This window comes from Anarhichas minor, unplaced genomic scaffold, assembly GCF_050575085.1.
Source record: "Anarhichas minor isolate MPS153535 unplaced genomic scaffold, ASM5057508v1 ptg000017l, whole genome shotgun sequence".
Lineage (NCBI taxonomy): Eukaryota > Metazoa > Chordata > Actinopteri > Perciformes > Anarhichadidae > Anarhichas > Anarhichas minor.
In genome coordinates, this window is record NW_027466463.1 from 17,219,335 (window position 1) to 17,236,296 (window position 16,962).

Below are 16,962 nucleotides of genomic sequence, written 5' to 3' on the forward strand. Positions count from 1 at the left end.
TTTTTCTGACATGACACTGCTTTGGTGAGCATTTGATAAGGTGAAAGCACAAAAACAACAACTTGAAGGTTAAGGAAACTAATGTGAGTGTTGAACAAACAAATACTGTTATCTCATGTCATAGTCTGATGTTTTGTTTGTTCTTTGCTCCCGAGAATCATAATTTCTATAGCCACAAGAGGTCGTTTTTGGCATTAAATTATAAATATTCTGTAAATTGTTTACTTTCTACCCATGACAACCTCAGATACTGTAGAGCTGCAGATGTTCCCAGCAGGAGATGCACATACAGAGGATTTGTTGACAGTCTCAGAAGAAACCAATGTTGTATCAGCACACAGTATTGGTGCTCAACAAATCCACATCTCACAAGACATATACAACATAAATCCTCCTTGACAACACTCACAATTGTAGAATTAATTATTTGCCAGCAAGCTTTGCCCAGTAAACATAATTCTGTTTCTCTCTGAATCAATCTGAGTTAATCTGTGGATCCGATCGGGCTGCTGGCCGGAGAACACATGTTCTCCGCTGGCTGGTTCACACACTTCTCCGTCTGCGGAGAGAAAAACTACCCTTTGAAACATCGGTCCTCTATTGTCTGCTCCCATTCATCAGAGGTGTCACTGTATCGACTACACACATCCAATACAAACATAGACGCCTCAGTCACACATCTCAAAAGCTCTATTTTAACACTCCTCTGTATTTATAGCGGCGTGTTAAAAAAGCCTGTCACCTGACCAAGCTGCCAAGTGTGCAAAAAGAAGAGAAATTGCTTTTATTGGGAGTGATGGCAGCCTGCAAAAGAAAGCACTCTTTGAAACTATGAAACACCTGTCCGACAAAGTGAGTGAAAGGGGGGAGGAGAGCAAAGAGTAATTGTTTGTCTCTCCTCCACGAAATAAGCAAGTAAGCCATGACGAGAGGGCGAAAAAAGTGAGACAGTTCTCTCTCTCTCTCTTTCACAAACTCAGCATTACTCTGTACTCTCAGGACACACACACACACGCACACACACACATACGCACACACACACATACGCATGTCAACACGATTCCAGTCAACATTACTTAAAAACCATGTGTTGTCTCACTGCAGAACGAAAATAAGTGAGCATTATGAAGGAGTGATTTTGTATTTCCCCTCCTGCGTTTCAGTTTCCTCTCAGGCAGATGATCGCCTCCCCAATGAGCACATTGATCCGTGAATGAGACGGACAGCATTCAATATGGAGAGACACATTTGTTATGGGTGTGGTTCATTGTCATATTTGCTTTGTCTCTCAGGTTTTACCGGCTTGTGTGTTTGCCCTGTCGATGATCTAAGGGAAATGTGATGTTTGTAGGCTCGACTTTTCTTTATCGATTCACTCAGTTAATAAAAAAAAGAAATGCTGCAAATAGATGAAACACAAGCAAATGTGCTCAGTTTCCTGGGGACACAGAAAAAGGATGAACATGCTATTTTAAGAGTAATGATATGAAACACAGAAAAACAGCAAATTCTCATATTTGTTAAGTTGGAACCAGTGAATGCCTGACATTATTGCTATTGATTAATTATCCAAATTGTAACATTTTTGATTTATTAAATTTGTTTTACTTTCCAAGGAATTCAAATAACAAAGCAATTCTTTATTACTACAGTTTGACAAAGTATGGAGAAAAAAAAACCTTTTCTCATGCAAATCAATAGCATCATTGATGTCTCAAAGTATGCGCAGACTGAACATGAAGCAAATTTAGAAGTGCCATGATTGCATAGAAAAGTCAGCGAAGGAAATGTTTTAACTTGGACTTTTGGTGACTTTCTTGATCCGTCAGAGGCTGAGCTGCGGCGTACCATTGCGAATGTCTGCACAGTTGGCTGAACAAACACAGACAGTCAGTAACTTTCATGCAAATCAAAATCAAATCAAAAATGCTTTGTATTTTGTATTCTGTCTGAACTCTCCTTACGATGAGTAAGCTGAACTTCATAAAAACAAATGTGGTAATTCCCCTCAAATGGGCCCGCGGATTGTTACAGCAGGATCGTTGGAATATTTGCTTTGCCTCTTTGTGAGGCAACTGGCTTGTGGGCTTTCTGTCAATAGTCCAAGGAAATGAGATGTGTGTTGGTCTATTGACTGTAGAAATGTATTCACAGTGATAAACAATGGGCAGAGCCTGAGGGGTCTAGACTGGAAAAACAATGCTTATAATGGGATTCATTAGACCTGTTGATGGTTATGGGAAAGAGGGGGAAAAAAGGCAGAGATAGGGAACAGAACAGAAGAGCAATACAGTGAGGTGATTTAAGGAAAAGAAGGCAGGATTCGTGACAGGATGAAGGTGAATAATAGCAAGAAAAACGGGAGCAAAAGTGGGCTGGGAGAGGAGGAGGGGTTGCTCTGAAGTGAGTGAGAGAGAGGAGAGGAAGGCTAAATCCTCACACCATTATTATCAGGACTCACACTGCAGCCCCTCCTGTGATGGAGTGAGAGCAGATAGAAAGAGATAAAGAAAAGATGGAGTTAAAGAGGAAATGGAAAGCAGGATTACTGGTGTGACAGCACCGGCAGATGAGCGGCAGCGCAACGGTGAGGGAGAGAGAGAAACTCTGGTGGAAAAAGAAAAAAACAAAAAACAAATCAGTGCAACAGGATGAGGACCTGCTAGTGCACAGCCGGCCCAAACCCGCAGACCTGCCATCTGTCCCGCTGTTCTCTCCGTGCTCCCGACGCTCCCATCCACCAACATCTGGATCATCTCGCATCCATATGGGAAAGAGGACGAGGGGGGCCAAACAAAAACCCCAAATCTCATCCTCTCCTGATCGTTTTTGATCACACGGGACCTGAGAAGGCATATCATCACCGGGGGGGATCCCTTGCTGCGGAGTACCATCACCTCAGGGGCCTGATAACTGGACCGGAGGAGGGGGAAAAAACTTTTGCTCCAAACATGCAGAGGCGTGCGCAGGACCCTTCCTCATCTGTCTGTGAGATTTTCTAACTTCCCATGGATCTGCCGTGCCTCTTACCCCCGAGCAGGGAGAGGGAGAAGGAGACAGAGGAGGTGGAGAGGGGGAGAAAGGAGGAGACGGCGGGGAAGCACCACCGCCGCTGCTGCTGCTGCTGAAGTGTTACCGGCGTTTGTGCTCCTCCGCTGAAGAGGCTTTTTTTTTTTTTTTTTAATCACTCTTCCTCCCCCCCTTTCGCTCCTCTCCTCAGCCGACCGGCGGGGAGCCTGAGGGATACAGACAGAGAGCTAAACCCAGTGGGTTCATGCACGCACATGCACTCAAACGCACACCGGCTGGCTGCTCTTCCATACGGGCTCCCGCACTTCTCGTCTTCCGTCGCCCTCCTCTTCTCTCACTTTCCTTTCTCATCTCGGTGTCCCGTCTCCGCCTTCATGGCCACTTTTAAAAATCGGTGACACACACAGAGAAAGAGAAAAGTGAGGAGTTAGAAAAGAGATATTTTTTTGGAGGGGGGAGAGAGAAATCACATACGCTCGCTGTCACGTTGCCAAGTCCTCCAGGGGAGTGTGCAGACATCCAAAGCTGCCAAACACACACACACACACACAGTCACTGATAGCTTACACACACACACACACTCGCTCTCACACAGAGGCTTGTCTAAATGCGTACTCCTACAGGTGCTGAGAGAGGCAGGTGAAAACCAGGTGAAAAGGAAACAGAAATAGAGAGAAAGACATTTGGAGGAAAGCAGCCGGAGGAAGGAAAGGATGGAGCAGCAGGAGTTCAAGTTGGATGACAGCAGAAAGCACAGGTAAGTCTAACACACACACACACATACATATATATATATATACACACACACACACACACACCCTCACACTCTTATACTGTCACCTAATGGGATCCACTGCGAAATGGTAGTTTATTTATATAAGTGTGATATGGAGCGACAGACAGAGTCAGAGCAGATAGATGCGAGAACAAGAAGCTCAGGGGGAACATGAGCAGAGACGCACAGCGTGAGTGCAGTGATACTTTCAGTTTTCACAAGTGAAGAGTTTCTGCTGCTGACAGAAACTGAGCAGCCAGTTGTTACTATAACAGGAACTACTGTAAGAGGACATATTAGCATTTCTTCCTCTCTGAGGTTTGGCGGTTAGCTGCTTGTTTGGAGTGTGTGTAAGTGTGTGTAAGTGTGTGTGTGCACAATCCTCTCATACCTGCAAGCTCACTCAATGTGACTTATGGATTATAGATGTTACAGTTGCAGTGTTTTACTGTCGTATCGGTTACCTGTAATGATCATTGATTCGTCCCATAAGCCGCCTGTAGAAGCTGTAATTTTTCTCCATTAGTGAGAGGAGCTTTCTGCTCCAGTTTACGTATACATCACGTTGTGGCATCGTGTACCACAGTTTATTTTAGCTGCATGGGTCCCAGTAACATAGACCAACGTGGGGTTCGGGGCCCCCACAAACAGTCACTCGATGAATCAAAAGGGTCCCAAGATAAAAAGGGATAATAGACAGAAAAAATAACTTTACCTTTAGACTGTTGCAAAGCTTCTGAAAATGATTCGAATGAAACCAACGGAAAAAATGTAGCTGTTCACAACTCACATGCACACGTGAGTGCACTGTGATTTCTGTTAAAGGGCCACAAGATAAAAAAGTGCTGGAGCTATTGAAACAGATCGGGAATATGTGCGTGTATGAATGCATATTTGCATCATTACATGTATGTTTTGCCAAGTGTGCCAGCGGATTGGGTGTCACTGAGATTTCGATTGCTTTACGTTTGACTGGCAGGGGGCCAAGCCGATGTAGAAATGCTCCCATCCCGTCAACGTCACTCCTCTCGGCTGCTACGTCCGGCTTGCAACGATTTCCTGTAAAGCTGTCAGATCTTTATGTGTGAGAGCAGGAACCCACAGAGAGATGGGGGTGCAATGTTAGCAGTTAAAGCCCCTAATTATGATGAATGCATATGTGGCAGACATCATGTGATAGTTTCCATAATAAGCTCTGGGGCTATTCCTATTGGGAGTGTAATTTGTATGTGGAAGGTTTATTAGTTGTGTGTATATGTGTGTGTCTGTGTGTGTGTTGGGCATGTGTGCAAATGAGCACGGACCTGTTCGTGCTGCACTCACAAATCAACTTGTCTTCCACAATCCATCCATATGGAGGAGAGATGGAGGGATAAAAAGAGGAACAGAGCTGGTTGACGTTGACAGTGTCTCTCTGGTGTGCTTACTGTCATCTACATAACCGTTAATGAAACTGTTTTAATGATGACTTAAGGGAAGAGTGATAGCAGTGCCACATTGAGTGGAGTCTCATTAATCCAGAATGTGTATTTATATTATGTATTGAAGTTGAAGTTAATTTGTAAAAAGGTTGTAACCACTTGTCCACAAACCCAATTCAATCCTGTCTCAAACTAAATTACTTTCCCGTACAACCAAACAGCATTCTCAAATTAAGTTTTGAGGAAAACACAGGTAAACGTTGTAAATTGAGCCAAAACAAAACCTTACATTGTTTTTAAAGTTACAGACTTTTAATAAGTCAACGTTGACCTTTGGTTTCACACGGGACACAAACAGCGGTCTCCTGAGTTAAAGTCCCGTGGTGACCCACCCACCCACATCGAGCGTCTCTCTACTCAGACTTCCACGGACTGTGATTGGAATCATATTTGTGATACATCAAATATAATCCGGGAGAAAATACAATTGATTTTTGGGCCACCTGGAGGCAGCAGAAACAAGCTGTAAACACAACGATAACATATTATTCATCTTCTCAGGCAAAATTGGTAGCAAACTGTTGCTTATTTACAAGCAGTGTTAGCATTACTATGGCATCAATTTTCTGAAGACCTAATGAATTTAAGTAATGCGATATTCACTCTCCTTCTGGTCTCAACCAACTCCTGAGGGGAACATCTGGATGTTTGGGGCTGGGCAGGTGTGAAGCAAGTGAAGCTAAACAATGAGGCTCAATGGCGATAAACGCTGAGCTGAGGGGAACTGTAGAGTATTGCCAGTGGTGGAAAGTAATTAGCACATTTACTGTACTATACCATTTTAAAGTACTTCTTTACTTGAGTATTTCCATCTTCTGCTGCTTTGTACTTCTTCTCCACTACAATTCAGGCAAACATTGTTCTTTTTACCGTACTACATTTATTTCACAACAAGTTATCAGTCAATATCAGATTCGACTTCTTGGTCCTGGGAAATTCCCAAGCTAAACATATAAAGCTGCAAAATTGAAATGATGTGGACATTAATGCATCAATAATTATAGAGCGAGCCATTCTGCATAATGAGTACTTTTAGTAGATATTGATGCTAATACCTTGCTGCTTTTATTTAATAAAAAATATCTGAGTGCTTCTTACATCCGTCCTGTTATCAGAGCTGAGCATAGCCATAAAATCAACTCATAAAATTAAGCATTAAAGGTCTGCCACCAGATCATTAGGATCTGGTGGCATCTACATGTCAACTGAAACTCCTCCCCAGTGCCAAGCGTGTAGGAGAATTATGGTAGCCGACACAACAACACAAAAATGCCATTGGCCCCATCTAGAGCCAGTGTTTGGTTTGTCCATTGTGGGCTACTGTAGAAACATGGCGGCCCGTTTCTGCAGATATAAATGGCTATAAGGTATCAAAAAGACAGCGATTCTTATTTTCAGATAATTATACACTAAAGAAAACATATTTAATAATAACATATTCTGCCAATAGATCCCCTTAAATGCTACACACCGTACCTTTAAGTAGGAATTCCCAGTATCAGTTAGAATACCGGCATCAGGAATTTAAGTCATTGCTGCAGAATAAGTTTGCAGAATAAGTTTTGGGATGTCTGCATAAATGAAGCTGCAGTATGGTGATGAGAGGAAGGCCATCTACTACATTACTACTAGCCCACTAATTCAAGCTCCTAATTAATGGAATCAAATCAGCTTCGAAGGTGCTGTATAAATAATATTTTAAAAACAAGATTCAAGGCAGACATGTTGATAATTCTCTGGGGATGAGGTTCATCCCATCAACTAGATCCTCTCTGCTCATTTCCTCTTCACCCCCTGGGGAGTCAGTATAGGGACTCCATCATAACCCAGCTAAGTAGTTAAATGACTGAATGTTCTCTATACTGTATGTCCCAGGAGAAATGTGGTACTTTAACAGAGCTAAATCATGAGCCGGACATGTGATCCAACACGTTTTCTCAGAATTTGAATATTGTTTATTTCAAGAATATATTAATGTTGGTCTTTATTGCTTATTTTATGAAGGAGTTACAAGGCAAGATTGTATTGTTGTTTATACTACCAACCTCTTTTGGCTCATGAAGACCTAAATCAAGGCCTGTTACATGTTGCATTTTTAGAATGTTTTATTTGATAAAGTCTCAGAGGCCAAGAGGTTGAGGTATCAACTATACTCCTGGATCTTATTTTTAATCATTCAATAAATCATCCACAAATCCTCTTGAGAGCTACAACCAATACGAGGGTTCTGACTTGGAGATCGGGCCCAGCAGTACTGTAGGAAAGATTCTGCAGGTGGATAATAAAGGCTGAGGGGTTACAGGTTTCTCTTTTTTTTGTGTTATGCCTTTCTTTCACTCATTTTGCCAGCACTGTCACTAGTGCATCATCAGTTATCCTGTTGTTCTTTTCTCCCATGACGTCTTCCAAAGTCTATCACCACAGCTGGATGGTTAGTTTTCATTAACAGAACGTTGTAGGATGAATTTGGACACATAGTCATATCGATACTGACGCAGGTACAGTCTGACATGGGTCCTGTGAGAGAGTTTATCCCACAGAGCAGAGCTGCACTCCATCTGGAAAACTATAATAATAATAATAATAGAAAACCTGGGCATGCACCATGGCACTCACTCACTCAGTCTCAGAAGATAATTTATCGAGAGGAAGTGCACAAACACAACAGGATTTAAGGATTACACTATTTTTGATAATATGGAGTCTGATGTTCTGCTGTGTGTCTCTCTCTGGCTGCCAGTCAGTCCTTTGTCATTTATTTAACTTAAATATAATCAGTTAAAAGGATAAGACAAACAGCTGGGGTTTGTGTGTATGATTTTAAATTCAAATGCAACACATTGAGTTCCGCCCCTTGTGTTCACATCCTACATCATTTCTGTGTTGTAATCACACTCTGTTATATTGCTGCTAATCTGGAGAAGACACACCCACTCCGTCAATTTCCAAACTACCACACACACACACACACACACACACACACACACACACACACACACACACACACACACACACACACACACACACACACACACACACACACACACACACACACACACACACACACACACACACACACACAGCTAATCTGAGGCACCATTATGCTGCCTTTTCCCAGAGATTACTGTTAAATGAACACTTGACCTGGTCTCCACTCCTATGATCCAATTCGTCAGCATTGGTCCGTTACCGTCGTTTGCGATCACCCTCATGTTACCTTTTCCCTCCACCACTCTCTTACTTTAAGTTTTATTTTTCTTCTTCTAAAATATAACTTTTACTTTGTGTTTGAACAAATACTGGAAACCTGTTACTTTTCCCCAAAATTACTGTAATTTGTGTTGTACTGTTTGCTGTAGATAGAAATATTGCAAACTATTTTTATTTAAATCAGCAAATTATACTTCATTTGTCGCAGTGCAGCGCTTACGAGTGTGATTTTAAACACTTATCTCTGCATAAACCACTGAATAAAAAAATAAAAAAACAGGTGTAAATCACACAATGAATATATTTAGATACACGCAATGTATGTGTATATTTGCAGCTTGGTTAAAAATATACTTCAGAATGTGAACATATTCTGATCCACACACTTTAATAATGTTAAGCTACAACATATCACAACGTCGAGGACATCAAGTATTCTCTGTCTATAATATTATTCTCACTCTGTCCCTCCCAGTATTATAATTAGCGATATGCACAGCGGTTGGTAAATAAAAGAGTGGGATGAGGATTATACGTGCTACATGGTTTTTCTGCGACATAAAGGTTGATTTCTTCTATTCCACAGATTATTCAAAATACAAGTAGATGCTTTTTGTCTCATGTATGCCACATAGAATATGTTCCTGTTTTAGTTTTGCTGCGTGGGGGGTTGTTTGTTTTTATTCTCTACCCAGCACAGGTGGGTGGTGGGTAAACGGCTGCTCTGTGCTCACAGCAACATGTGATGATTCATTGGAGACAAATTAGATGAGTCTTAGTGAGTCCAAACAAGCAATCTCATGTTTTACAAGAGAAAACGAGTAAAACATTATTCTGCAGTGGGGAAAATCTGCATGAACTCCCTGGAGGATCTGCACAAGTCATATTTCAGATTTTGAGATGTGGTTTTATGTGTGCTCTCCAATAAACCCATGTCTTCATGGACTTGATACTACGGCTGAAATGACATTATATGCAGATGAGACTGCTCGATATTTTTTTAATACATAATTCAGTTTTACAAAAGGAAAGTGTGCATTAACCCAAATGTCTTAAAGAATGAAATGTGGAACTAAACGTCATCCACAAAACAAAAACACTAAACAAAAACATTGCAAGGTATCCTCATACTGCGGTTTGTATGATATATTATGAAAATATTACGTCTTTTCAGTGTGTTCTCCTGCTAATGTCCAGCAACCTTTCAATTCATTCTTGTTAGAGAAACAGTCTAAAAACACACAGATCTGTGAAGTAATCCTTAATAAAGGCAGCTATATGTCCATCATTTCAGGTATAACCCTTTATTGACTACAGGTTAATGTATCAGTAGCATCTAATAACAGGGATGGATTGAGGTTCAAACTAGATATTTCATTCGAAGGGCACCTAAAGCCCAGGAGCTGAACACCTTATTAAGATGAATGCTGATTGATATGCCGGGAGATTGAACAGTGAGGGGAAGTGGGATGTATTTAACCCGGTGTTGCTTTGAAAGGAGCTTTGAATCAAAGCTGGGAGCTGTTGTTAATTATCAGGGTGTCTCTGATGGCCACAGATGAGGCCGACACTCTCAATACAACCCCCCCCCACCAAATATCTGTGTGTAGGTGGAGATCTTTATTTGCTTTAAGAAAGCCCACCTGCCTTCATCAAAGCTTCAAAGGTATTGATTCAATAAGGAAAAAACTTCAAACAGCTAACATTTGATTGAAGTAGCTGAGTTGTATGGTTAATGCACGACAAAAATGAAGTGTATGGCAGAGCCCTAACTCTTTATTTTCGCGCCATTTGCATTGCCACAAATCTGTTTCTATAATCGTCTTTGCATTGTACGCCTTCCACAATTATTTCTGATTAGTGTAAATGTAATTAACTCATGTATTTAATCTACTGGTGACACCAGATGGTGAGTGTGCATTTAAGGCGATAACATAAACTTGTGTTAAACCTGCCTTGATGTGTGGTCAAAACTAATTAGTTATACGACTGGTTTTGGAGTTTTGCATTTGCACCAGCCAAACATGTTTACAGATTTGAACAGCAGTCAATGTTGAAGCTTTTTTCACTTGTTGTATTTCTGTGGGAAGGCCGATGACATCGCCACACGTGGAGCGAGGCTGGATGAAGTAATGTAATGTAATGTAATCCCAGTGATGAGGGCCGAGGACCTGTGTGACCTGTGTGTTTTGGCATCCTGCTAGCAGTCTGTGTGTGTGTGTGTGTGTGTGTGTGTGTGTGTGTGTGTGTGTCTGTGTGTGTGTGCTGAATCAGAGATGTTTTGAGATGGAAAGGTGATTACAATCATGACACTGGGCGCTGGATTATGGAGGATTACATGCATGCATACTTGCATACACTGTGTCACACACAGAGTTTTCCCCATGACACAAGAGTCTAAATGCAGGGCTAATACTGTCATACAAAAGGGTCAGAGAGAGAGACAGACCAGAGAAAAAAGGGATGAATATTTACAGACAGATTATGATGAATTATGTCAAAAACATCATAAAAGTAGAACAGCTTTTATGTTTGACTGTCGCTCTCTTTCTCATCCTCTCTCACCCTCTTTCTACCCCTCCTTTCCAGGCAGTAGGCTGCCAAGATGGCCATTCCCAGGGGACATCCTCCTCCCTCTCCTTGGCCTCCTCTCTTCCTCCTCCTCCTCCTCCTCCTCCTCCTCACCTCCCCGCTCCCCCTGCAGGCCCGGCCGCTCCTCCTCCACCCATCCATCAACGTGGCTGTGGTGTTCAGTGGCTCCAGCTACCAGAATGAGGTCAGAGGTCGCCTCAGCGGGGAAAACTTTGTCGACCTGCCCATCGTGGTCAGTCCTGTGACCGTGCTGGTCAACGACACAAACCCCCGAGACCTGCTGACACGCCTCTGCGATACCATGGCAATGGAGAAGCTACACGGCGTAGTGTTTGAGGATGATGTGGGCTTTGGGGCCGACGCTCAGGTGAACGCGATTTATGCATTTTCGGGTTTTCTGAACATCCTCTCCAGAGTTGCGGTGTTCAGTCACCCACGTCCGATTTTCCTAAAGCTGCTCAAGGCAACATTTTAATGTAAAAACGCACCTGTCCTTACAGCTTAAATCACAAAGTGGGTAGCAAAGTAGAACTAATTGAGATGCCAAGCTTTTACATCTTTGCTCAAATGAAATGATGGTGTTTGTTTAGTTTCTGTTTGTGAAGGGATCATAAGGCAACATGTAAATATTCCCCTAAACAGTGCTCTTACTAACTAGGGGAAAGAGAATTCAAAGAATTCACTTTAAAGAATATTTTATATATATAATATTTTACATTTCGATGCCTCGAGTTCTAAATTTTGACTGTCGCCATCTTGTTCTTTTGGAACCAGAAGTGACATAAGAGGGTGGTGCTAAGTACAACCCAATGAAGAAGACATTTTTAGGCAACCTAAATGTCACAAACGTTCATGAACGGAAAACGCACTGTGAATTGAAACTTTAAACTCCCAGACTGGACAACGCTGCTGTAGCGTCCTGTCAATCCCAAGGTAGCAATTCCTTAAAGCACATCTACTGTATATGCTTTATCGTCCATTCCACTCTAAATGGGTCTATCATTTACTAAACGAGTTTTCTTCTTCACTGCCTTTGCTGGCTTACTGCTGTGTTTCTTAATGTTTCACTTTCACCTGTAGATCAGTCAAGCAGTGGGGAATCATTGGCAGTACTGTGTATTGCGTCACTTGCATGCTCTTGCATGTGCACACGTTTTGAGAATTTAGAATCCTAACTGTACCATCTGATGAAAATAGTGCTGTAAAAAATGTCCACTTTCTTTAGGCAAACACTGACTCTGTCCGTTTTGTCCTCAGGTGGCAGAAGTGGCACAGATCCTGGACTTCCTCTCCACTCAGACAGCTCTGCCAATCGTGGGCATCAGTGGCGGCTCTGCAGTTGTCATACCATACAAGGTACCGTCAAAATAATGAGCCCATCTTTTGAACCGGAGCTAGAGCAGTCTGCCTTCTTACTATGCCACAGTGATCACACACACACACACACGCACACACACACACACACACACAAACAAAAAAGTGGTGTTGATGTAACATTTGACACAAACACTACAATTTAGGAAGCATGAGAAACAGATTCTAGTACTAAGATGAACAACAAACTGTCATGTGAACACTTTCAGCATCAGCAGCTGCTCACAGCCTCCTGTCTTAGTCAGAACTCTTCCATACCGGCGTCATTCAGCTTAAAACAACTTAACTAGGTCAGAGCGGTGAAACCTACTTTGGCAGGCAACTCGCTGCATGCAAATATTTGGATGTGAGCAATACTAATCTGTGAATTATCAGCGAGGACTGCAGCCATCGACCCTCATCAGCTCCGCTAATCCCCTAAAAAGACTGAGTTGTGGGAAGGAAAACTTTGCGAGGGGAGACAAATGCTACTGGCGATCTACGCCTCAATAAATCATCCCGCCGCTCTTGAAGAGCAGCAGGTTATCTTGCTATGATTTAACATGTATCTCACTGATGAATGGAGATGGAGAGCAGCGAGCTGTGTAGTTAGATTGTAAAAAGGAGATTGATGACACCAGACAGATTAATCTGTACTTTCTCTCTACTTTTGCGTTGCAAAATGGCTTCATCCCTTCTTCCTCTCATGCTCCATGCATTCCGCCCGTCTCCCCTTTCTTCCTATAATTGCTTAACTGCCATCATCAACACCTTGTATTTATAGAGCCAACTCTCACACATAGGAAGACGCATGCAAATGAACACCCTCACATATTAGAGCACACACACAGACACACACACACACACACACACACACACACACACACACACACAGACACACACACAGCCAAATGGATGCATTCCTACACCTATCCATCCATGTGCCTGTGAGTGTTGGATCTCACCCCCCCCCCCCCGGCAACATTTTGTAAACCATAGCATGTTGTATTTATCAGCTTTCTGTTAATCAAAAGGTGTCTGCAGATGTCACGTCATAGATGGGTATTAAACAGGAGGAGTTGTAGCTGCAGGAGGGTGATTGATTTTGCTGTATTTTGGTGGCGGAGCGAGAGAGGCAGAGTGAGTGAGCAAGAGACAGAGAGAGGAGAAAGATGCTTCGATGAAGCTTGGCTGACAGCTGCCTGGAGGCAGAGTTTCACTGTCTCACTGATAAGTCTCCCTTCCCTCTTTCATGAGTGAAATAGTCATTCTTGTCACTTATTTCTTTTCCTTTCCATCTCTGTGCTTTTCTTTTTTGTCTTCCAACTCTAACCGTGTCTCATTTCACCCTGCTTTCCATATTTCCCACAAGTCTCTCCAGTTTCACAATCAATCCCTCCATCACCTTTACTCTTTGACACATTCCAATTCAGTTTTTTTGGGGCTCTGTTGTGCGCCGGCTGAATCCATTACGGTTGTGACTATAAGCAAGAGGCCTATTCTCCTTTCTGCTCTCTCCGCACTCCAGGACCCTATTAAACGGTTAATTGGACCCTTCAGGAGGCTGGGCCCCCCCCCCACAGCTCTCATCATTCACCCTAAAAATCCAAGCCCTTCACTCGTCTTTTCTTTGTATTCTTCTGTTTTGCTGCCTTGCATAACCTCCCTCCTCCCGCCAACTGTCGCTGCTTCACCTTATGTTGACATTTAGGTGTTCGTATTTACCCCAGATGTGCTTTTTGATCGGCACTTCTTCCACCGTGTAAAAGTATCTCTGAACCTCCAAAAAATATTTGGTGCAAAGTTTGTCAGTTATCAACAATCTCAGGTTTGTAATTGGCAGAGCCGATCGCGTCAGGTTCAGTCTGGGTTATTTAACCTCTCTGCTTGACAGCGACAAATGACAAATGCACAGATGGGACGTTATCTTTCATACTGAGCGACCGTTTGTCTGACAAGCCCAAAGCGCTGAGTGACAGTTCTCTATATAGCACAAAGAGTAAAGCACTCTCCTCTGAGGCCTGCCTGTCGAAGGCCTCATTCAGCCCTCCTCCCTCACACCCCCCCTCGGTCTCTTTCTCTCTCTTATGTACTCCTTTGTTGTCAGCAAGACGAAAAAAAAAAGGCTCGTCAGAGGTGTCTGGCACAATGGGACAGGTGGATGGGACGGAGAAAGACATACATGTGAGTGCATGATTCTCTGAGGGGATAAAAGAGCTCAATAGTGCTTGATTATCAATAGCCTGATGATGATGAATATCTTTGATGGCGGGTTTAAAAAGAAGCAGCACCCTGCCCGATCTGCCTATTTATGGTTCCTGTCTCAGTGATCTCTCTCTATGGCAAACAACAAGGAAGGAGGGAATTGAGACAAAGATGAAAAGATTGAAGGGAGGAGAGGAAGTGAGTCTTTTGTCAGACGGCACACGAACATCACGCGAAGGCAAAGAGGAGGAAATGAGACAGCGTAAGGAACGGCGGAGTAAAGGCATAAAGACTGTTCAATAGGGCCTGAAAAAAAAAAAAACTGCCATGTTTCGTTCTGACAAGTTGCAAATCAGAGGTTGGGAGTGTTTTATCTTTGTGTGAGTGTGTGTGTGTGTGTGTGTGTGTATGTGTGTGTGTGTGTGTGTGTGTGTGTGTGTGTGTGTGTGTGTGTGTGTGTGTGTGTGTGTGTGTGTGTGTGTGTGTGTGTTCTGGCTTGCTGAAACACTACATGGCCAAAAAGATACCCAAACGTTATACCGAAATGTGATTGTTGAACATATTTCCCAAAACCATAGACATTCATCTGCTGCTATCACCCTCCTCTCTTTTGGTTGCAGGGATTTGCTCCCATTCAGCCACAAGAGCATCAGTGAGGTCCGGCACTGATTTTGGGCGATAAGGCCCGGCTCGCAGTCGGTGCTGCAGTTCATCCGAAAAGGTGTTAGAAGGGGTGAAGGTTTTCCACACCAAAAAAACAAAACAATAAAAACCCTTCCCCAAACTGTTGCCAGAAAGTTGGAAGCACACTATTGTCTAAACACAGCTGTAGCATTAAAACTTCCCTTGATTGAGCCGATGCAAAAGTGCATGAAAGTATGTATATGTAATCCTCCACTGAGAATAGTCCCCAAAATATGCACCACTTACTCCTGTTTGAGTAACATTTTCAAAAAACTACAGCGCCCAGTTGTTAGTTATTCGGCCTTTTTGGCAATTCATCCAACAGTTGGCCAGTCCAGACTGGCCGATCATCTGACATCCCCATCTTTAGAAAATACAGCAATAAATACAAAAACACTTGGACAGTGTTGCACAGGTTGACATCATCATCATCATCATCATCCATGATCACCGAAACCATCCAAAATAGAGCAATGAAAAAACCCACAAGACTGCCCCTGGCTCATGCAGGTAACAGCTTAAATTGTATTTGTAATAAAAAGCAAACAGGATTTTCAACCAACAGACCGCTGTTAAGTTACATAACACAAGTTACATAACAAGGAATCTTTTCCTAACGCTAGTGGAGTAGCTAGAGCATTCTAGTTTGAACGTCTACTGACCAAGTGTCGATATTTGAGGAGTTGGGAGTAAGAATGTGTTGTAGGAGTCCAATAACAATAACGTTCTGTGTAGCTCTGACTTGATACGAGTGACAAAGATCATTCAGTCAGGCACACTGGAGTATCTGAAAACAAGTCTCATTACCAAGCTTCAAATAAGGCTGAGTTTTTGGAGATAAATGATTCTCACAGGACTTTGGGGCTACTGTAAAACCAGTGGAATTTGTTACATAATGAGGTTGTAATAAATTATTTTTCATGGCTGCTGTGAGACATTTTGGGAGAGAACATTTAACAACAGATGACAACTCGTATCTATTATCTTGAGGCAATATCACAGTAACCCTCTTGTGTTTTTTGAGGAAATACATAGTGAATGTTGAAATTGTTTTTTGTTCATTACAGTTACAAACATCAAATATTGTGTGATGGTGGTTGTAGACTATGATGAAGTCTGGAATGAACAAAGCAGACAGCTTTACGTGTTTGCCAGTAAACAGGAACAAAAGTGCCTTTTAAGTGGGCACATGATGGATTTTTGAAACAAAGAAACTGTTGACTGAGTATACGAGCGTATAACACCATTTATTACAATTTGAAGCTGTCAGTAGAAGATTATATTTCAGGAGTTACAGTCTCACTTCTGGCTCCAGTCTAAGGTCACACTCTGTGATCCTGGACCGAAGTGATGCAATAAGCCAGATGTGTGGATCACAGTTTCTTTTATTGTTTTTGTTGGGGGGGGGGGGGGTTCTTTCTGTGGCCAGACTGACCCGCTTTCTCTGTTTGTCCTTCTGGCTCTTCTCTCAGCCCTCTCAATTCTGTCTCTCTTGGCCTCATGGTCCAGGAACTCCATAAGCAGGTCACGAGAAGCCCAGATTCGCTGCCAGTATTCCCACTGGAAATTATTTATTTATTTTTTTTTTTTTTTTAAATCGCTGGGAATGAAAGCACATTTATGGCCGGGCCC

The 16,962-nt window shown here is 42.5% G+C and overlaps 1 protein-coding gene across 1 annotated transcript in view; it reads left to right on the plus strand.

Annotated features, from left to right (window-relative positions):
- The first annotated feature begins 11,101 nt into the window (after positions 1-11,101).
- LOC142951387 (glutamate receptor ionotropic, NMDA 2C-like) overlaps positions 11,102-16,962 on the plus strand; it is a 33,986-nt gene continuing 28,125 nt past the window's right edge. The window contains exons 1-2 of the mRNA XM_076092896.1: positions 11,102-11,455; positions 12,346-12,444. Of these exons, the coding sequence (XP_075949011.1) occupies positions 11,102-11,455; positions 12,346-12,444 (453 nt within the window). The remainder of the gene's footprint in view (positions 11,456-12,345; positions 12,445-16,962) is intronic.